The 23,741-nt window shown below is 42.0% G+C and overlaps 1 protein-coding gene across 5 annotated transcripts in view; it reads right to left on the reverse strand.

Moving 5' to 3' along the window:
- Positions 1-23,741, reverse strand: part of LOC124007401 (tripartite motif-containing protein 3-like) — a 126,274-nt gene that overhangs the window by 13,241 nt on the left and 89,292 nt on the right. For 4 of the 5 annotated variants that reach the window (XM_046317917.1, XM_046317921.1, XM_046317918.1 and 1 more), the window contains 10 exons: positions 16,233-16,384; positions 14,566-14,746; positions 11,590-11,691; positions 9,104-9,202; positions 7,185-7,719; positions 6,765-6,868; positions 5,803-5,970; positions 5,085-5,253; positions 4,510-4,551; positions 2,946-3,016 (listed from right to left, as the gene is read on the reverse strand). In XM_046317917.1, coding sequence (XP_046173873.1) covers positions 2,946-3,016; positions 4,510-4,551; positions 5,085-5,253; positions 5,803-5,970; positions 6,765-6,868; positions 7,185-7,719; positions 9,104-9,202; positions 11,590-11,691; positions 14,566-14,746; positions 16,233-16,384 — 1,623 coding nt within the window. The remainder of the gene's footprint in view (positions 1-2,945; positions 3,017-4,509; positions 4,552-5,084; positions 5,254-5,802; positions 5,971-6,764; positions 6,869-7,184; positions 7,720-9,103; positions 9,203-11,589; positions 11,692-14,565; positions 14,747-16,232; positions 16,385-23,741) is intronic. The other variant, XM_046317920.1, reaches the window with a different exon arrangement.

Here is a 23,741-nt window from a genome sequence, read left to right on the forward strand (position 1 = left end):
ACATGCCTCTGCTGTGGTAAAACATATAGACCTACCTGATGACATGCTCCTGCTGTGGTAAAACATATAGACCTACCTGATGACATGCTCCTGCTGTGGTAAAACATATAGACCTACCTGATGACATGCTCCTGCTGTGGTAAAACATATAGACCTACCTGATGACATGCCTCTGCTGTGGTAAAACATATAGACCTACCTGATGACATGCCTCTGCTGTGGTAAAACATATAGACCTACCTGATGACATGCCTCTGCTGTGGTAAAACATATAGACCTACCTGATGACATGCCTCTGCTGTGGTAAAACATATAGACCTACCTGATGACATGCCTCTGCTGTGGTAAAACATATAGACCTACCTGATGACATGCTCCTGCTGTGGTAAAACATATAGACCTACCTGATGACATGCCTCTGCTGTGGTAAAACATATAGACCTACCTGATGACATGCCTCTGCTGTGGTAAAACATATGTCTTTCCTTCAGTGGTAACTCGTTCTGTGGAACTCAATTTCTACAGTTAAGACAACTCTACAACTGTTCTATGCTTAGACTGTTCTCTGTTTATAGCCTGTATAGAAATCAAAACGTCTCCGTTGCTCCAGCATGCGCTCATTGGTCGTCATGCTCTGTTTGTGGATTTAAAAAAAAAGATTCTACTTGTCTCCAGTCATGTAAAATGACGTAGAATTACATGAGATGCGTTTTTGAAAGACTCTTTTTTTTTCTTTTTCTCAGACCGCAAATAAGATGGTAGATTCATGCAGTGCTTTTATTATAAAGGAGATATGTTTTCCCCTACCCATGTCCAGAGTAGTCTGCATATCCACAACCTTCTGGCTACTACCCCTACCCATGTCCAGAGTAGTCTGCATATCCACAATCTTCTGGCTACTACCCCTACCCATGTCCAGAGTAGTCTGCATATCCACAACCTTCTGGCTACTACCCCTACCCATGTCCAGAGTAGTCTGCATATCCACAACCTTCTGGCTACTACCCCTACCCATGTCCAGAGTAGTCTGAATATCCACAACCTTCTGGCTACTACCCCTACCCATGTCCAGAGTAGTCTGCATATCCACAACCTTCCGGCTACTTTGTCATGTAATGCTGACAAAACAAAGAACAAGTTCTGCATATTTAAGGCTCTGGTCTAGGAGTGAGGGTAAGTATTTAAGGCTCTGGTCAAGGAGTGAGGGTAAGTATTTAAGGCTCTGGTAGTGAGGGTAAGTATTTAAGGCTCTGGTCTAGGAGTGAGGGTCAGTATTTAAGGCTCTGGTCTAGGAGTGAGGGTAAGTATTTAAGGCTCTGGTCTAGGAGTGAGGGTAAGTATTTAAGGCTCTGGTCAAGGAGTGAGGGTAAGTATTTAAGGCTCTGGTAGTGAGGGTAAGTATTTAAGGCTCTGGTCTAGGAGTGAGGGTACGTATTTAAGGCTCTGGTCAAGGAGTGAGGGTAAGTATTTAAGGCTCTGGTCTAGGAGTGAGGGTACGTATTTAAGGCTCTGGTCTAGGAGTGAGGGTAAGTATTTAAGGCTCTGGTCTAGGAGTGAGGGTACGTATTTAAGGCTCTGGTCAAGGAGTGAGGGTAAGTATTTAAGGCTCTGGTCAAGGAGTGAGGGTAAGTATTTAAGGCTCTGGTCTAGGAGTGAGGGTACGTATTTAAGGCTCTGGTCAAGGAGTGAGGGTAAGTATTTAAGGCTCTGGTCAAGGAGTGAGGGTAAGTATTTAAGGCTCTGGTCTAGGAGTGAGGGTAAGTATTTAAGGCTCTGGTCAAGGAGTGAGGGTAAGTATTTAAGGCTCTGGTAGTGAGGGTAAGTATTTAAGGCTCTGGTCAAGGAGTGAGGGTAAGTATTTAAGGCTCTGGTAGTGAGGGTACGTATTTAAGGCTCTGGTCTAGGAGTGAGGGTCAGTATTTAACATTTACATTACATTTAAGTCATTTAGCAGACGCTCTTATCCAGAGCGACTTACAAATTGGTGCATTCACCTTATGACATCCAGTGGAACAGCCACTTTACAATAGTGCAACTAAATCTTTTAAGGGGGGGGGGGGGTGAGAAGGATTACTTTATCCTATCCTAGGTATTCCTTAAAGAGGTGGGGTTTCAGGTGTCTCCGGAAGGTGGTGATTGACTCCGCTGTCCTGGCGTCGTGAGGGAGTTTGTTCCATTTAAGGCTCTGGTCTAGGAGTGAGGGTAAGTATTTAAGGCTCTGGTCTAGGAGTAAGGGTCAGTATTTAATGCTCTGGTCTAGGAGTGAGTGTAAGTATTTAAGACTCTGGTCTAGGAGTGAGGGTCAGTATTTAAGGCTCTGATCTAGGAGTGAGGGTCAGTATTTAAAGCTCTGGTCTAGGAGTGAGGGTATGTATTTAAGGCTCTGGTCTAGGAGTGAGGGTAAGTATTTAAAGCTCTGGTCTAGGAGTGAGGGTCAGTGATTTAAGGCTCTGGTCTAGGAGTGAGGGTCAGTGATTTAAGGCTCTGGTCTAGGAGTGAGGGTCAGTGATTTAAGGCTCTGGTCTAGGAGTGAGGGTAAGTCATAAGCATGTTCTCTACTATCCCCGTTATATTTCATTTCAGAAAGGCCTGATTTTCTCCAGGTTTCCCTCATTATAAATGATGGTCAGTCCCTAACAAATAACTATAAACTGTAGTTTACTTCTAACAAATAACTATAAACGGTAGTTTACTGCTAACAAATAACTATGAACCAGTAGCTAATTGCTAACAAAGGAGCTAAAGGAAAGTATAGTCATGGACAATGTAATGCTTTTAGAAATAAATGTCAAACAGAACACTCTTTTAATATAATGACAGATTAGACTGTGTACGCGTTGGAGTGGGCATAGATCCACTTTGTCACACAACTATATATTTTCAAATGAATAAAGCATTTATTTTTTCCCCTCTTTCCTTGATCACAGCATAAAGGCTTGACTTACCTTCACAGAATGATTGTGGAAATCTGTGACAATTATTTCATTCTTGTTGTTCACCGCAACAAAGTGTGGACCTGGGGGAGAGAGAGAGAGAAGAGAAGAGAGAGAGTGAGAGAGAGAGAGAGAGAGAGAGAGAGAGAGAGAGAGAGAGAGAGAGAGAGAGAGAGAGAGAGAGAGAGAGAGAGAGAGAGAGAGAGAGAGAGAGAGAGAGAGAGAGAGAGAGAGAGAGAGAGAGAGAGAGAGAAGAGAAGAGAGAGAGTGAGAGAGAGAGAGAGAGAGAGAGAGAGAGAGAGAGAGAGAGAGAGAGAGAGAGAGAGAGAACGTGATTCAAGTTAGCATGACTAATGTCCTCTAAAATACTGGTTAGATTTTATTTTTTTGAGGTTTAATTTATTTGCACCAAAGAAGATAAGTGATAAACAAACAATCGGGAAATAAAATAAAAACATACAAAAATACAAAACAGAAACAAAAACAAAAACAAAAACAAAAACAGTGTGAAGGTGAAGCTTTTATATAAGCCACACCCACAAGAAAATGACACACATAAAGGTTTGCTAAAACGGATAACCAAACCTACTAATTATAAATGTACCAATGAACCGATCAGAGTGATTACATAAATTTGATCCAGAGATCTCTAGATGGTTATAACTTAGCATGGAGTTTGCCATTTGAGGGCTTCCACCATTTTAAAGTAATCAACTGGGTGGGGAGTCCTATGGGTTGCTAGCAATCAGCCAATTATCAGAAAGCATTGTATTCTTTAAATTGGGTTGCCTATGGTTGGTAAAGGGCTTGGGTTTCCTATGGTTGGTAAAGGGCTTGGGTTTCCTATGGTTGGTAAAGGGCTTGGGTTTCCTATGGTTGGTAAAGGGCTTGGGTTTCCTATGGTTGGTAAAGGGCTTGGGTTTCCTATGGTTGGTAAAGGGCTTGGGTTTCCTATGGTTTGTAAATGGCTAAAAGCTATACTACTGCCATTGTAGAGGCCACAATAGATGAATGACACAGGAGTTGGTTCAGGACTCTAACACTACAGGTGGTGGTAAAATCACCAATATTAGCTTTACACTTTTTTTTCCCAGACACAAAAGAAGAAGACAATTGACTACTTTAAAATGGAGATGCCATAATGGCACAGATACAAAGACGAGATCTCTATCTATCTCTATGGTTTAATCACTCATTTTCATTGCTACCGATTTGAATTTAATTCATTATTCAGGTGTTTGGAAATGTCTAGGGATGTAATATTTAAGAGCAGACAATTCAAAAATGGGTTAGTATCACATCAAATGTCATTAAATTCCAGCTCATGCATCTTATGTATACTCTACATTACAGAGCAATACATTCAACTCAGTTCCAACAACAATGATTGTAATTATCATGATATTACCATGACATATGTTTCAATCTTTTGTTATGTTTTACATATATCAGGCACAGAATGATCTGGGAAGATTTCAAGATACCATTTCCAGGGCACTCAACATCAGGGCAGGAGATGCAGGTTAGACAGAATGGTGCACTCTGGGTAAGGGGCGGGGCAACACTCGATACTTACTGAACACCGGGCCAGATCTATTTAAATGGGCACCACTTTTTTCTAAAACAGAAACAAAGGGAGAAAAAAAAGAACAAGAAACAAAGGAAAAGGTGGAGTCAGAGATGAAAGACGAAACAAGTTGAAGACCAGAGAGGATCTGCAGGAAGAAATGGTTTCCAATGGCAACCAGGGTCCTGGCGGCCATCTTGGCTCCTGCAGGTGTGTCCGATCAGGTCAATCTGAACATGGGTCGTGTTCGTGAAGAACATTTCACAACGATCAGATACTAACGGGTTGTGTAGAACAGTATGTATGCACCAAGCGTCTCAAAAGTAGGAATGCTGATCTAGGATCAGTTTAGCCTTTTTACGTCCAGATCAATGAGATTTCATGGACAGGGAGGACCTGGGCCCATATCCACAAAGCATCTCAATGTAGGAGTGTTGATCTAGGATCAGGTCCCAATCTGTCTGTCTTATTCATTATGATATAAAAGGCAACACTGATCCTAGATCAGCAAGAATAGGAAATAGTGTCGCGTTGCTATCGGAACGTTTCACATCGCTGAACATTCTAGGCTCCACCCCCTTTACCTGCAAACTGTCTCTCGGACGTCCCCCTGGCGCCGAACTTGGTGACCAGCTTCCCGTTAGACTGGAAGATGAAGACGCAGCACGCCTTGTTGTCCACGGCGATGATGTGTCCGTTCCTGTCCACTGCCACGCCCTTAGGGCCCAACAGACGCCCCGCCCCGATCTTATTCTGAGTGGGAGAAGGAGGAGCTGATTCAACATGTCGAATTGTCAGGAAAGTAACAGCCAATTACAGCCAATGTTTTTTTGTGGTTTGAGTCAATAGAACGGCTGTCATTCATTTTAAAGGTCTTACCCAGAATCCTTAGTGAAATAACAAAGCGGCCACCAAGCCTCTGTTTTGGTACGTAGCTGAGGGGCGGGCCTGGAATAATGTGACCACTGTCAAAATTCATAGACGGAGCTATGGATGCAAGGACTGATCATCCATGACATCAACATGATAGTTTTAACCAATCCTTAGAGGCTATTTCTTGTTTGTTTACATGTCCTTTGTTTGCAAACAATGGAGTAAAACAAGCTTTTATTTTGGGGTTCTGATGGGAAATGACAGTTGAACTAAACTCCTAAGGCATTTCTACATTATATACTTCTAGAATCAATGGCTATATATCAATAATTTATATGTACAAAAAAAAATGCATGTAACAACTAAGAATTCTAGCTTTAAAATTAGAGCGGGAATCTCATGACCTCTGATGACTTCGTGACCTCTGACCTTGAACTTCCCATCGGAGGAGAAGATGCTGACCCATCGGTTGTCGTAGTCGGCCACGATGATGTCACCGTTCATATCCACGGTAACGCCAGTGGGTCTCTGCAGTTGCCCCGGCGATCGACCTCTGACCCCAAACCTCATTTTGAATTGCCCGTCATTGGAGAACACCTGACGACAGGGTGGGGCGACAGACACAGAAGTGAGACGTAAATATCAAAACGAGTGTTTTAGAGTAAAGTTTCGTTATAGGTCTAGCTGATCTACCTCCTAGAAGAAGTCGTCTCATACCACATTACTTTTCCCTCTCCTGTGTTCAATGGATGGTCTCCTACCTGTTTACACTGGTTGATACTATCTGGTCTCCTACCTGTTTACACTGGTTAATACAATCTGGTCTCCTACCTGTTTACACTGGTTAATACTATCTAGTCTCCTACCTGTTTACACTGGTTGATACCATCTAGTCTCCTACCTGTTTACACTGGTTAATACTATCTAGTCTCCTACCTGTTTACACTGGTTAATACTATCTGGTCTCCTACCTGTTTACACTGGTTAATACTATCTGGTCTCCTACCTGTTTACACTGGTTAATACTATCTGGTCTCCTACCTGTATACACTGGTTAATACTATCTGGTCTCCTACCTGTTTACACTGGTTAATACTATCTGGTCTCCTACCTGTTTACACTGGTTAATACTATCTGGTCTCCTACCTGTTTACACTGGTTAATACTATCTGGTCTCCTACCTGTTTACACTGGTTAATACTCTCTGGTCTCCTACCTGTATACACTGGTTAATACTATCTGATCTCCTACCTGTTTACACTGGTTAATACTATCTGGTCTCCTACCTGTTTACACTGGTTAATACTATCTGGTCTCCTGCCTGTTTACACTGGTTAATACTATCTGGTCTCCTACCTGTTTACACTGGTTAATACTATCTGGTCTCCTACCTGTATACACTGGTTGTTACTGTCTGCTACCACCACTCTGCCGTTGCTGGAGGCTGAGATCCCCTGCAGGTTGGTGAACTCGCCCTTCTCTCTCCCTCGAGTACCTAGACCACAGGTAAACACACACACACACACACACACACACACACACACACACACACACACACACACACACACACACACACACACACACACACACACACACACACACACACACACACACACACACACACACACACACACACACACACACACACACGTGTGAAACAAGACCTCCTCCTTCTTTCTGGGCTGTGTTTCTGTCTCTCACAGATGGCTCTCAAGTTACACAACAACAACAACCTCATCAATGAAACGCAGGAAGCAACAATGGGATGACCAGGTGTTGGTTGTGGTAGTGTTAGGATGTGGTTCTCTTACCGACTCTGTGGATGAGTTCATCCTCCATGGGGTTCTCCTTCTTTTTGATGCTGAACATGCTGGAGGGTCTCCTCACAGCCTTCTGTCTGACATGACCCGCTGACCCGCCAGGACTCTTCAGCCTCCTCTTCACGTCATCCGGAGACGGCAACGCATCCGAGGGCTTGACCGCCTGCAGCCGGAAGGGACTGCCCCGTAGCGGCTGGCCGTAGAGGGACAGAGCGAAGGAGAACTCCCCCTCGGACCGTAGCGTGTATCCCACCTCGTAGGTCCCGTTTTTGTTGTCTGTCACCTCCGGTTCCGTGACCACGCGGCTTCCGTCGGCAACCGGCGTGACAGTGGCCCTCAGCGCTGCGTTCCCTGTCCGCACCAGCTCGCCGTCCTTGTCTTTGGTCGTCACGGTGACGCTGACATGTTGTCCGGTTGCTGCGTGGCGTAGTCCTTCTCCCGTGGCGACGGAGGTGTGGCCTACAGCTGCCGTAGTAATGAGAACGCCCAGGTTCTGGAGGGAGCGACGCAGGCCCTCTGTCTCCACCTGGGGGGGTAGGTTAATTAACCACACACTCCCTATTTATGCTGACTTCATTTCCTGTCCCTGGCTGCCAAAGCTGGTTTGTGGACTGTGTAATTTATTCCATGAACCCTGAACTGTACCTGGCCTTAACCAAACACATTTTAGTTTAACAAAATGTTTTAGTAACATCCTGGTTGGAGGATCTTATAAAACACGGCTCAAGACAGAAATAAGACGAATATACCAGACTCCTGTCGGTACTACCTGTCGGTCCAGGTGTGTACCCTGTCTGTACTACCTGTCGGTCCAGGTGTGTATCCTGTCTGTACTACCTGTCGGTCCAGGTGTGTACCCTGTCTGTACTACCTGTCGGTCCAGGTGTGTATCCTGTCTGTACTACCTGTCGGTCCAGGTGTGTACCCTGTCTGTACTACCTGTCGGTCCAGGTGTGTATCCTGTCTGTACTACCTGTCGGTCCAGGTGTGTATCCTGTCTGTACTACCTGTCGGTCCAGGTGTGTATCCTGTCTGTACTACCTGTCGGTCCAGGTGTGTACCCTGTCTGTACTACCTGTCGGTCCAGGTGTGTACCCTGTCTGTACTACCTGTCGGTCCAGGTGTGTATCCTGTCTGTACTACCTGTCGGTCCAGGTGTGTATCCTGTCTGTACTACCTGTCGGTCCAGGTGTGTATCCTGTCTGTACTACCTGTCGGTCCAGGTGTGTATCCTGTCTGTACTACCTGTCGGTCCAGGTGTGTATCCTGTCTGTACTACCTGTCGGTCCAGGTGTGTATCCTGTCTGTACTACCTGTCGGTCCAGGTGTGTATCCTGTCTGTACTACCTGTCGGTCCAGGTGTGTATCCTGTCTGTACTTCCTGTCGGTCCAGGTGTGTATCCTGTCTGGTCCTGTCGGTCCAGGTGTGTATCCTGTCTGTACTACCTGTCGGTCCAGGTGTGTATCCTGTCTGTACTACCTGTCGGTCCAGGTGTGTATCCTGTCTGTACTACCTCGGTCTGTATCCTGTCTACCTGTCGGTCCAGGTGTGTATCCTGTCTGTACTACCTGTCGGTCCAGGTGTGTATCCTGTCTGTACTACCTGTCGGTCCAGGTGTGTATCCTGTCTGTACTACCTGTCGGTCCAGGTGTGTATCCTGTCTGTACTACCTGTCGGTCCAGGTGTGTATCCAGTCTGTACTACCTGTCGGTCCAGGTGTGTACCCTGTCTGTACTACCTGTCGGTCCAGGTGTGTATCCTGTCTGTACTACCTGTCGGTCCAGGTGTGTATCCTGTCTGTACTACCTGTCGGTCCAGGTGTGTAATCCTGTCTGTACTACCTGTCGGTCCAGGTGTGTATCCTGTCTGTACTTCCTGTCGGTCCAGGTGTGTATCCTGTCTGTACTACCTGACAGTCCAGATGTGCGTTCTGGTGAGGCCATTCAGGGAAGTCATGACGGGCCATGGCAGAAACCCGCTCACTCATCTGTTTTTGCACCATCAGGACCTAACAACACAACAACAGGAAAATAATGCTGCATTCATAACCATATTGGGAAGTAGGGAATTACCAGTTTTGAAGTGGTAAATGTGAGTTGGGTGCGTTCACGTTTTGATCTGGTTCTTATGGAGAGAAAAAACACATGTTAGGGGGAGGGGTGAAATACCACCCAACACGGAGGTCATTGGAGGCTTCTGATTGGTTTGCTCTTTTTTGCCCATAAAAAGTACACAGTTCCAGTATCAAACAGAAGATGCATCAATGATTAGTATTTGGAACGGTCATGAACAATAACTGCTGAAGATGGCCGCCGTGCTCGCGGTATTTTTTTGTTTGTTGACAAATGATGTCATAGAGGTGTAAGAGGGAAAACTCGGAGCTCAGGGACGACAGGCGACTTAACCGCTAAGTAATTACCAGTTGGAGAGGCGTTACAGCGGATTTTTTTCCCCGAAGTTGTATGTTGGTACATTATACGATGTTGTGAACGTGTCTCAATTGCAAAATAGGGTTCCTCAAGGGTTCTTTGGGAAGGGTGACGCTGGGAACAATGTGGAACAATATCAATATCTCAACAATATCTCTTAGTGATAATTATAATGTAGTGGAGGCGGATCATTAGAACACGAGGGGGCGTGGTTTGTGATAATTATAATGTAGTGGAGGCGGATCATTAGAACACGAGGGGGCGTGGTTTGTGTACATCTCTCTTAGTGATAATTATAATGTAGTGGAGGCGGATCATTAGAACACGAGGGGGGCGTGGTTTGTGTACATCTCTCTTAGTGATAATTAAAATGTAGTGGAGGCGGATCATTAGAACACGAGGGGGCGTGGTTTGTGTACATCTCTCTTAGTGATAATTATAATGTAGTGGAGGCGGATCATTAGAACACGAGGGGGCGTGGTTTGTGTACATCTCTCTTAGTGATAATTATAATGTAGTGGAGGCGGATCATTAGAACACGAGGGGGGCGTGGTTTGTGTACATCTCTCTTAGTGATAATTATAATGTAGTGGAGGCGGATCATTAGAACACGAGGGGGCGTGGTTTGTGTACATCTCTCTTAGTGATAATTATAATGTAGTGGAGGCGGATCATTAGAACACGAGGGGGGCGTGGTTTGTGTACATCTCTCTTAGTGATAATTAAAATGTAGTGGAGGCGGATCATTAGAACACGAGGGGGCGTGGTTTGTGTACATCTCTCTTAGTGATAATTATAATGTAGTGGAGGCGGATCATTAGAACACGAGGGGGGCGTGGTTTGTGTACATCTCTCTTAGTGATAATTATAATGTAGTGGAGGCAGATCATTAGAACACGAGGGGGGCGTGGTTTGTGTACATCTCTCTTAGTGATAATTATAATGTAGTGGAGGCAGATCATTAGAACACGAGGGGGGCGTGGTTTGTGTACATCTCTCTTAGTGATAATTAAAATGTAGTGGAGGCGGATCATTAGAACACGAGGGGGCGTGGTTTGTGTACATCTCTCTTAGTGATAATTATAATGTAGTGGAGGCGGATCATTAGAACACGAGGGGGGCGTGGTTTGTGTACATCTCTCTTAGTGATAATTAAAATGTAGTGGAGGCGGATCATTAGAACACGAGGGGGGCGTGGTTTGTGTACATCTCTCTTAGTGATAATTAAAATGTAGTGGAGGCGGATCATTAGAACACGAGGGGGCGTGGTTTGTGTACATCTCTCTTAGTGATAATTATAATGTAGTGGAGGCGGATCATTAGAACACGAGGGGGGCGTGGTTTGTGTACATCTCTCTTAGTGATAATTAAAATGTAGTGGAGGCGGATCATTAGAACACGAGGGGGCGTGGTTTGTGTACATCTCTCTTAGTGATAATTAAAATGTAGTGGAGGCGGATCATTAGAACACGAGGGGGCGTGGTTTGTGTACATCTCTCTTAGTGATAATTATAATGTAGTGGAGGCGGATCATTAGAACATGAGGGGGCGTGGTTTGTGATAATTATAATGTAGTGGAGGCGGATCATTAGAACACGAGGGGGCGTGGTTTGTGTACATCTCTCTTAGTGATAATTATAATGTAGTGGAGGCGGATCATTAGAACACGAGGGGGCGTGGTTTGTGATAATTATAATGTAGTCGAGGCGGATCATTAGTACACGAGGGGGCGTGGTTTGTGATAATTATAATGTAGTGGAGGCGGATCATTAGAACATGAGGGGGCGTGGTTTGTGATAATTATAATGTAGTGGAGGCGGATCATTAGAACATGAGGGGGCGTGGTTTGTGTACATCTCTCTTAGTGATAATTACTTGAGCAATACATTTGTAATAAAATGTATTATGATAGTTATTGCCCTGTAAGAGCATAGTAATGGAGTTAATGGTTAACCAGTCCACTAACCTCTGTGGCACTGCCGCGGCTCAGGGCCTGTTCAGTAAAACTACAACTGCTCTGGATGTGGTCCTTCCCCTGGAGGAGAGAGGAGAGCTGGGCCTGGAGCACCTGGAGACAGGGAGGAGAGATGGTTAGAGACAGGGAGGAGAGAGGAGAGCTGGGCCTGGAGCACCTGGAGACAGGGAGGAGAGATGGTTAGAGACAGGGAGGAGAGAGGAGAGCTGGGCCTGGAGCACCTGGAGACCGGGAGGAGAGATGGTTAGAGACAGGGAGGAGAGCTGGGCCTGGAGCACCTGGAGACAGGGAGGAGAGATGGTTAGAGACAGGGAGGAGAGATGGTTAGAGACAGGGAGCAGAGAGGAGAGCTGGGCCTGGAGCACCTGGAGACAGGGAGGAGAGATGGTTAGAGACAGGGAGGAGAGCTGGGCCTGGAGCACCTGGAGACAGGGAGGAGAGATGGTTAGAGACAGGGAGGAGAGATGGTTAGAGACAGGGAGGAGAGAGGAGAGCTGGGCCTGGAGCACCTGGAGACAGGGAGGAGAGATGGTTAGAGACAGGGAGGAGAGATGGTTAGAGACAGGGAGGAGAGACGATGGAGAGATGGTTAGAGACAGGGAGGAGAGATGGTTAGAGACAGGGAGGAGAGACGATGGAGAGATGGTTAGAGACAGGGAGGAGAGAGGATGGAGAGATGGTTAGAGACAGGGAGGAGAGAGGATGGAGAGATGGTTAGAGACAGGGAGGAGAGACGATGGAGAGATGGTTAGAGACAGGGAGGAGAGAGGATGGAGAGATGGTTAGAGACAGGGAGGAGAGACGATGGAGAGATGGTTAGAGACAGGGAGGAGAGAGGATGGAGAGATGGTTAGAGACAGGGAGGAGAGAGGATGGAGAGATGGTTAGAGACAGGGAGGAGAGAGGATGGAGAGATGGTTAGAGACAGGGAGGAGAGACGATGGAGAAATGGTTAGAGACAGGGAGGAGAGAGGATGGAGAGATGGTTAGAGACAGGGAGGAGAGAGGATGGAGAGATGGTTAGAGACAGGGAGGAGAGGATGGAGAGATGGTTAGAGACAGGGAGGAGAGAGGATGGAGAGATGGTTAGAGACAGGGAGGAGAGAGGATGGAGAGATGGTTAGAGATAGGGAGGAGAGGATGGAGAGATGGTTAGAGACAGGGAGGAGAGAGTGGAGAGATACAGGGAGGAGAGGTTTGAAGTTTGCCTTACTGCTATCAGCCCATAGAATGCATAGAATAACAGATTTATGCCTCCCGGGTGGCGCAGTGGTCTAGGGCACCAGAGACTCTGGGTTCGCGCCCAGGTTCTGTTGCAGCCGGCCACGACCGGGAGGTCCGTGGGGCGACGCACAATTGGCTTAGCGTCGTCCGGGTTAGGGAGGGCTTGGCCGGTAGGGATATCCTTGTCTCATCGCGGACCAGCGACTCCTGTGGCGGGCCGGGCGCAGTGCATGCTAACCAAGGTCGCCAGGTGCACGGTGTTTCCTCCGACACATTGGTGCGGCTGGCTTCCGGGTTGGATGCCCGCTGTGTTAAGAAGCAGTGCGGCTTGGTTGGGTTGTGTTTCGGAGGAAGGCATGACTTTCGACCTTCGTCTCTCCCGAGCCCCTACAGGAGTTGTAGCGATGAGACAAGACAGTAACTACTAACAATTGGATACCACGAAAAGGGAGTAAAAAAATATATATTTAGAAAAAAAAAGAATAACAGATTCATACATGTAAACACAGATAGTCAAGCCCAAAAAACGATCTAAAGGAAGGGGTCTAGCTTTAAGGGGAGTGTCTAGCTTTAAGGGGAGTGTCTAGCTTTAAGGGGAGTGTCTAGCTTTAAGGAAATGTCTAGCCTAAAGGAGGTGTGTCTGACCCATAGTGTGTGTGTCTGACCCGGAGAGGGTGTGTCTCTAGCTTAGAGGGTGTTTTGTCTAGCTTTAAGGGGTGTGTCTAGCCCACAGGGGGTGTGTCTGGCCCAGCGAAGGTGTGTCTGTAGCCTAAAGGGGGGTGTCTGACCCATATTGGGTGTGTCTGGACCAGAGAGGGTGTGCCTGTAGCCTAGAGGGTGTGTGTCTAGCCTAAAGGGGGTGTGTCTGACCCATTGTGGGTGTGTCTGTAGCCTAGAGGGTGTGTGTCTAGCCTAAAGGGGGTGTGTCTGACCCATTGTGGGTGTGTCTGGCCCAGAGAGGGTGTGTCCGTAGCCTAGAAGGTGTGTGTCTAGCCTAAAGGGGTGTGTCTGACCCATTGTGGGTGTGTCTGGCCCAGAGAGGGTGTGTCCGTAGCCTAGAAGGTGTGTGTTTAGCCTAAAGGGGTGTGTCTGACCCATTGTGGGTGTGTCTGGCCCAGAGAGGGTGTGTCCGTAGCCTAGAAGGTGTGTGTCTAGCCTAAAGGGGGTGTGTCTGACCCATTGTGGGTGTGTCTGGCCCAGAGAGGGTGTGTCCGTAGCCTAGAAGGTGTGTGTCTAGCCTAAAGGGGGTGTGTCTGACCCATTGTGGGTGTGTCTGGCCCAGAGAGGGTGTGTCCGTAGCCTAGAAGGTGTGTGTCTAGCTTTAAGGGGTGTGTCTAGCCCACAGGGGGTGTGTCTGGCCCAGAGAGGGTGTGTCCGTAGCCTAGAAGGTGTGTATCTAGCTTTAAGGGGTGTGTCTGACCCATTGTGGGTGTGTCTGGCCCAGAGAGGGTGTGTCCGTAGCCTAGAAGGTGTGTGTCTAGCTTTAAGGGGTGTGTCTAGCCCACAGGGGGTGTGTCTGGCCCAGAGAGGGTGTGCCGTAGCCTAGAAGGTGTGTGTCTAGCTTTAAGGGGTGTGTCTAGCCCACAGGGGGTGTGTCTGGCCCAGAGAGGGTGTGTCCGTAGCCTAGAAGGTGTGTGTCTAGCTTTAAGGGGTGTGTCTAGCCCACAGGGGGTGTGTCTGGCCCAGAGAGGGTGTATCCGTAGCCTAGAAGGGGTGTGTCTAGCTTTAAGGGGTGTGTCTGACCTTCTGCTTTGCGCTGTATATGTTCTCCAGGTCATTGATGAGGGCTGTCTTCCTGAACTGTAGCGCCCTCTCCAGCTCCTCGAAGGTACTGCTGATCTCTGTCACCGCCTCGTTCTTCCTGTCTGTCAGCTGCTTGGAGATCTCCCCTACCAGCTCTATAGCTGCTGTTAGCTGGGGCAGTCTAAAGGGAGGGGGGAGGAGGGAGAGGGAGGAGGGGGAGGATGGAGGAGAAAATAGAAAGGAGGGAGAGCAGAGGGAGGAGGAGGAGGAGAGAGGAGGGAGGAGGGGGAGGGTGGAGGAGAAAATAGAAAGGAGGGAGAGCAGAGGGAGGAGGAGGAGGAGGAGAGAGAGGAGAGAGGAGGGAGGAGGGGGAGGAGAAAATAGAAAGGAGGGAGAGCAAAGGGGGAGGAGGAGGAGGAGAGAGAGAGGAGGGAGGAGGGGGAGGGTGGAGGAGAAAATAGAAAGGAGGGGAGTAAGGGAGGAGGAGGAGGAAAAGAGAGGAGGGAGGTGGGAGGGGGAGGGTGGGGAGAAAATGGAGGAGGAGGAGGAGGAGGGGGAGGAGGAGGAGGAGGAGGGAGGAGGAGGAGGAGGAGGAGGAGGAGGAGTGGGAGGGTGGAGGAGAAAATAGAAAGGAGGGGGAGTAGAGGGAGGAGGAGGAGGAGGGAGGAGGAGGGATGAGGGGGAGGGTGGAGGAGGAGAAATAGGAAGGAGGAGAGGAGAATGGAGAAAAGAGGGGGAGGAGGAGGAGGAGGAGGAGAGAGGAGGAGGAGGAGGAGGAGGAGGAGAAGAGAGGTGGAGGAGAGAGGGAGAGGAGAGAGAAGGAAAGATAGGAGGAGAGGAGAGAGATTGCAGTGCATTGCTGGAGAGAATCCAATGTTCCTTCCTCTGACCTCCTCCAGCTTTGATAGGGAGGTGAGGAATGGAGGAAATGATGAAGCAAGAGTTTGATGGCTAGTAAAGACACAGCCCTCAACTGAGCATATATCTATATATGAGTATATAGGTATGTCTGATCATATAGGTACGTCTGATCATATAGGTACATCTGAGTATATAGGGTCATCTGAGTATATAGGGTCATCTGAGTATATAGTAAATAGGTATATCTGAGTATATAGTTTATAGGTATATCTGCGTATATAGGTATATCTGAGTATATACAGTAGGGAGAACAAGTATTTGATAGACTGCCGATTTTGCAGGTTTTCCTACTTACAAAGCATGTAGAGGTCTGTAATTTGTATCATAGGTACACTTCAACTGTGAGAGACGGAATCTCTCAGAATCCAGAAAATCACATTGTATGATTTTTAAGTAATTAATTTGCATTTTATTGCATGACATAAGTATTTGATACATCAGAAAAGCAGAACTTAATATTTGGTACAGAAACCTTTGTTTGCAATTACAGAGATCATACAATGTGATTTTCTGGATTTTTGAGCGTAGACTGGATGATATCAAGGATCTGGAAAGATTCTGTATGGAGGAATGTTCTGAGATCCCTCCCAATGTGTTCTCCAATCTCATTATTTATTTATTTATTTAAAGTCTCAAGTGTCGTAATCCTGGATTTCCCTTATAAAAGAGGGTTAGGGTCAGGTTGAAGGTCAGGGTTAGAGTTAGAGTTAGGGTCAAGTTGAGGGTCAGGGTTAGAGTGAGCGTACCTATTGCGTATGGCGTCGAGCTGTGTCTTCAGTTGGGTTTTGTGCTGCTCCAGGACGTCCCTCAGAGGGACGGTCACATGCTCTCTGTGCTCTCCCTTTGTACATTCCAGACACATGGCGGTCTCACACGACTCGCAGTAGAACTCCATCACCTGCAGGGGACACAAACACCACACTGCACCATTTGTGTCACCAAGCACTTTAAGAGGTCCTGAACAGTCATTCTGATTCCCATGTAAAATAGCCTTTTCGACTACCAAAACCATCACCCATAATATTTTTGTTTCCGCTAGAAAAATGCTCAGAATTTGAGCAAATTTCTTTTTTCTCTCATGTCAAACTACCAGGAAATCTGAAAAGACAATGAGTGGTGCGGAGAACACACCTTGACTAGCAGTTCTTTGGAAAAGCCTACGTCAAGCAACATGGACTCAGTGGGCAGTGTTGCGTCTCAAACAAATGTGCTGTTACGCAAAGAAACTCAAACAACGTTGGACATGAGACATCCAATCCTGTCATGGTTTCACAAATTATTTGTGAATTGTAAGCAACGTTTTTTTTTTCAAGCTAGCTAGCTAGTTCATCTTGGACAAGTTTAGTTATAAATGGACAGGGAGAAGTCTGGGTACACTTCATACATTAAATATACTGACTAACAGACCATTTTTGTTCATATAGCGTGACTGTCAATCATGAGAAGAAGTTTGCATGAATCTTCTGTTCGGCATGTCTCTTGATGTAATGACATCACATCTGCGTCTGAGTTTTGGGCAACACTTCCCCTCCGTGTGTTCCATACTGGCTAAAGATCTTTCTAGCGAGTAACTAGCTAAACCCAGACACAGGTGAAAGAGGAAACCCATGAGAATCTTTCCCTAAAGATGCAACGCATATTAGGTTTGATTTGCTCCTAGCAGGCAGAGCAAATGTCTGTGCCTCGCATACCCACTTAAAAAACCATTTGCTTGGGAAAATGAGAAAAAAGGAAATATTACACTTTGTCCCTCTTGAGACGCCGTAGCAACAACAAAGCCAGTACACACTTCCTCAAAATAGTCCAAATTCATCTAAGATAAATCAAGAAATCTGCAATTAAGTTTAATTTTTGCGTGTTTTACTTTCGGTTTTATTCACTGGCTTCAAACAGCTGAAAAATACAATAGTTTTCTTCATGGAAAACATATTTTACAGCAGTTTAGATGGTATAATGATTCTCTACACTACACTTGCTTGTTTGTAACAATCTAAAATTAGACGAACAATAAGAATTTTAGTAAACAGGAAATGGCAGAGTGATTTCTGCATAGTGCACCTTTTAAATTAGGTTATCAAATTAGGAGTTTAAGACCTTACCATTGGTGGGTTAAAATGAGAGGCATTTTGTGATGTCACAAAATATCCGCGTCTCCTTAATTCAAGTGTTTGGGGACGAGTGACTTAATGATGATAATAATAATAATAATATATGCCATTTAGCAGACGCTTTTATCCAAAGCGACTTACAGTCATGTGTGCATACATTCTACGTATGGGTGGTCCCGGGGATCGAACCCACTACCCTGGCGTATCAGTGTAGAAGCAACAGCCATTTTCCATAGTTTGGTCATAGTACAGGGATCTGGTTTCATCCAAATATCATCAAATGTTCCAGTATAATATTTTACAGGTCCCACTTCCAATCATGGAAGACATTATTTAGACTGTGTAGAACCTTTGAGACATTATACTGGGGTCAGACATACTCATCATGATTATACATTATAATACATTATACCTGCATCATAATGCATTATACCTGTATTATAATGTATTATACCTGTATTATAATGTATTATACCTGTATTATAATGTATCATAATGCATTATACCTGTATCATAATGTATTATAATGTATTATACCTGTATTATAATGTATTATACCTGCATCATAATGTATTATACATGCATCATAATGTATTATAATGTATTATACCTGTATTATACCTGCATCATAATGTATTATACCTGTATTATACCTGCATCATAATGCATTATACCTGTATTATAATGTATTATACCTGTATTATAATGTATCATAATGCATTATACCTGTATCATAATGTATTATAATGTATGATACCTGCATCATAATGTATTATACCTGCATCATAATGTATTATACCTGTATTATACCTGTATTATACCTGTATTATAATGTATTATAATGTATTATAATGTATTATACCTGTATTATAATGTATTATAATGTATTATAATGTATTATACCTGTATTATAATGTATTATACCTGCATCATAATGTATTATACCTGCATCATAATGTATTATACCTGTATTATAATGTATTATAATGTATTATACCTGTATCATAATGTATTATAATGTATTATACCTGTATAATAATGTATTATAATGTATTATACCTGTATCATAATGTATTATACCTGTATTATAATGTATTATAATGTATTATACCTGCATCACAATGTATTATACCTGTATTATAATGTATTATAATGTATTATACCTGTATCATAATGTATTATACCTGCATCATAATGTATTATAATGTATTATACCTGTATCATAATGTATTATACCTGTATTATACCTGTATCATAATGTATTATACCTGTATTATAATGTATTATATCTGGATCATAATGTATTATACCTGTATCATAATGTATTATACCTGTATTATACCTGTATCATAATGTATTATACCTGTATTATAATGTATTATACCTGTATCATACCCGTATTATAATGTATTATACCTGTATTATAATGTATTATACCTGGATCATAATGTATTATACCTGTATCATAATGTATTATACCTGTATTATACCTGTATCATAATGTATTATACCTGCATCATAATGTATTATACCTGCATCATAATGTATTATACCTGTATCATAATGTATTATAATGTATTATACCTGTATCATAATGTATTATAATGTATTATACCTGCATCATAATGTATTATACCTGTATCATAATGTATTATAATGTATTATACCTGTATCATAATGTATTATACATGTATTATACCTGTATCATAATGTATTATAATGTATTATACCTGTATCATAATGTATTATAATGTATTATACCTGCATCATAATGTATTATACCTGCATCATAATGTATTATAATGTATTATACCTGTATCATAATGTATTATACCTGCATCATAATGTATTATACCTGTATCATAATGTATTATACCTGTATTATACCTGTATTATACCTGCATAATAATGTATTATACCTGTATTATACCTGCATCATAATGTATTATACCTGTATTATACCTGGATCATAATGTATTATACCTGTATTATACCTGCATTATACCTGCATCATAATGTATTATACCTGTAATATAATGTATTATACCTGTATTATAATGTATTATACCTGCATCATAATGTATTATACCTGCATCATAATGTATTATACCTGTATTATAATGTATTATACCTGTATTATACCTGTATTATACCTGCATTATAATGTATTATACCTGTATCATAATGTATTATACCTGTATCATAATGTATTATACCTGTATCATAATGTATTATACCTGTATCATAATGTATTATACCTGTATTATACCTGTATTATACCTGCATTATAATGTATTATACCTGTATTATACCTGTATCATAATGTATTATAATGTATTATACCTGTATCATAATGTATTATACCTGCATCATAATGTATTATACCTGTATCATAATGTATTATACCTGTATCATAATGTATTATACCTGTATTATACCTGTATTATACCTGCATTATAATGTATTATACCTGTATTATACCTGTATCATAATGTATTATACCTGCATCATAATGTATTATACCTGTATTATAATGTATTATCCCTGCATCATAATGTATTATACCTGTATTATACCTGTATCATAATGTATTATACCTGTATTATACCTGTATTATAATGTATTATACCTGTATTATACCTGTATCATAATGTATTATACCTGTATTATAATGTATTATACCTGTATCATAATGTATTATACCTGTATTATAATGTATTATACCTGTATTATACCTGTATTATACCTGCATCATAATGTATTATACCTGTATTATACCTGTATTATAATGTATTATACCTGTATTATACCTGTATCATAATGTATTATACCTGTATTATAATGTATTATACCTGGATCATAATGTATTATACCTGCATCATAATGTATTATACCTGTATTATACCTGTATCATAATTTATTATACCTGTATTATACCTGTATTATAATGTATTATACCTGTATTATACCTGTATCATAATGTATTATACCTGTATTATAATGTATTATACCTGTATCATAATGTATTATACCTGCATCATAATGTATTATACCTGTATTATACCTGTATTATAATGTATTATACCTGTATTATACCTGCATCATAATGTATTATACCTGTATTATACCTGCATCATAATGTATTATACCTGTATCATAATGTATTATACCTGTATTATAATGTATTATACCTGCATCATGATGTATTATACCTGTATCATAATGTATTATAACTGTATTATAATGTATTATACCTGTATCATAATGTATTATACCTGCATCATAATGTATTATACCTGTATCATAATGTATTATACCTGTATTATACCTGTATTATACCTGTATTATTCCTGTATCATAATGTATTATACCTGCATCATAATGTATTATACCTGTATCATAATGTATTATACCTGTATCATAATGTATTATACCTGTATCATAATGTATTATACCTGTATTATACCTGTATTATACCTGTATTATTCCTGTATCATAATGTATTATACCTGCATGATAATGTATTATACCTGTATTATACCTGTATTATACCTGTATTATTCCTGTATCATAATGTATTATACCTGCATCATAATGTATTATACCTGCATCATAATGTATTATACCTGGATCATAATGTATTATACCTGTATTATAATGTATTATACCTGTATTATACCTGTATTATACCTGCATTATAATGTATTATACCTGTATCATAATGTATTATACCTGTATCATAATGTATTATACCTGTATCATAATGTATTATACCTGTATTATACCTGTATTATACCTGCATTATAATGTATTATACCTGTATTATACCTGTATCATAATGTATTATAATGTATTATACCTGTATCATAATGTATTATACCTGCATCATAATGTATTATACCTGTATCATAATGTATTATACCTGTATCATAATGTATTATACCTGTATTATACCTGTATTATACCTGCATTATAATGTATTATACCTGTATTATACCTGTATCATAATGTATTATACCTGCATCCTAATGTATTATACCTGTATTATAATGTATTATACCTGCATCATAATATATTATACCTGTATTATACCTGCATCATAATGTATTATTCCTGTATTATACCTGTATTATACCTGTATTATACCTGTATCATAATGTATTATACCTGTATTATACCTGTATTATACCTGTATCATAATGTATTATACCTGTATGATACCTGCATCATAATGTATTATACCTGTATCATAATGTATTATACCTGTATTATACCTGTATCATAATGTATTATACCTGTATTATACCTGTATCATAATGTATTATATCTGTATCATAATGTATTATACCTGTATTATACCTGCATCATAATGTATTATACCTGTATCATAATGTATTATACCTGGATCATAATGTATCATACCTGGATCATAATGTATTATACCTGTATTATACCTGTATCATAATGTTTTATACCTGCATCATAATGTATTATACCTGCATCATAATGTATTATACCTGTATCATAATGTATTATACCTGTATTATACCTGCATCATAATGTATTATACCTGTATCATAATGTATTATACCTGTATCATAATGTATTATACTTGTATCATAATGTATTATACCTGCATCATAATGTATTATACCTGTATTATAATGTATTATACCTGCATTATAATGTATTATACCTGTATCATAATGTATTATACCTGTATCATAATGTAGTATACCTGCATCATAATGTATTATACCTGTATCATAATGTATTATACCTGTATTATACCTGTATTATACCTGTATCATAATGTATTATACCTGTATCATAATGTATTATACCTGTATTATACCTGTATTATACCTGCATCATAATGTATTATACCTGCATCATAATGTATTATACCTGTATTATACCTGCATCATAATGTATTATACCTGTATTATACCTACATCATAATGTATTATACCTGTATTATAGTAGAAGGGTATTAGTGGTTGTAGGGGGTAGTAGAGGGGTATCAAAAAAAAAAAAAAAAATATATATATATATATATATATATATATATATATATATATATATATATATATATATATATATATATATATATAAAAAATAAAAAAGCCATTTAGCAGACGCTTTTATCCAAAGCGACTTACAGTCATGTGTGCATACATTCTACGTATGGGTGGTCCCGGGGATCGAACCCACTACCCTGGCGTTACAAGCGCCATGCTCTACCAACTGAGCTACAGGACCAGTAGAGGGGTATTAGTGGTAGTAGAGGGGTATTAGTGGTAGTAGGGGGTATTAGTGGTAGTAGGGGGTATTAGTGGTAGTAGGGGTATTAGTGGTAGTAGAGGGGTATTAGTGGTAGTAGGGGGTATTAGTGGTAGTAGGGGTATTAGTGGTAGTAGGGGGTATTAGTGGTAGTAGAGGGGTATTAGTGGTAGTAGGGGGTATTAGTGGTAGTATGGGGGTATCAGTGGTAGTAGGGGGTATTAGTGGTAGTATGGGGGTATTAGTGGTAGTAGAGGGAATTAGTGGTTGTAGGGGGTAGTAGAGGGTATTAGTGGTTGTAGGGTGTAGTAGAGGGGTATCAGTGGTTGTAGGGGGTAGTAGAGGGGTATGAGTGGTTGTAGGGGGTAGTAGAGGGTTATTAGTGGTAGTAGAGGGGTATTAGTGGTTGTAGAGGGGTATTAGTGGTAGTAGGGCGGTATTAGTGGTAGTAGGGGGTATTAGTGGTAGTAGAGGGAATTGGTGGTTGTAGGGGTAGTAGAGGGGTATTCGTGGTTGTAGGGGTAGTGGGGTATCAGTGGTTGTAGGGGGTAGTAAAGGGGTATCAGTGGTTTTAGGGGGCAGTAGAGGGTATTAGTGGTTTTAGGGGTAGTAGAGGGGTATCAGTGGTTGTAGGGGATAGTAGAGGGGTATTAGTGTTTTTAGGGGTAGTAGAGGGATATTAGTGGTTTTAGGGGTAGTAGAGGGGTATCAGTGGTTGTAGGGGATAGTAGAGTGGTATTAGTGGTTGTAGGGGGTAGTAGAGGGGTATTAGTGGTTGTAGGGGGTAGTAGAGGGGTATCAGTGGTTGTAGGGAGTAGTAGAGGGGTATTAGTGGTTGTAGGGGGTACTAGAGGGGTATTAGTG

This window comes from Oncorhynchus gorbuscha, linkage group LG20 (genome assembly GCF_021184085.1).
Source record: "Oncorhynchus gorbuscha isolate QuinsamMale2020 ecotype Even-year linkage group LG20, OgorEven_v1.0, whole genome shotgun sequence".
NCBI classification, from domain to species: Eukaryota; Metazoa; Chordata; class Actinopteri; order Salmoniformes; family Salmonidae; genus Oncorhynchus; species Oncorhynchus gorbuscha.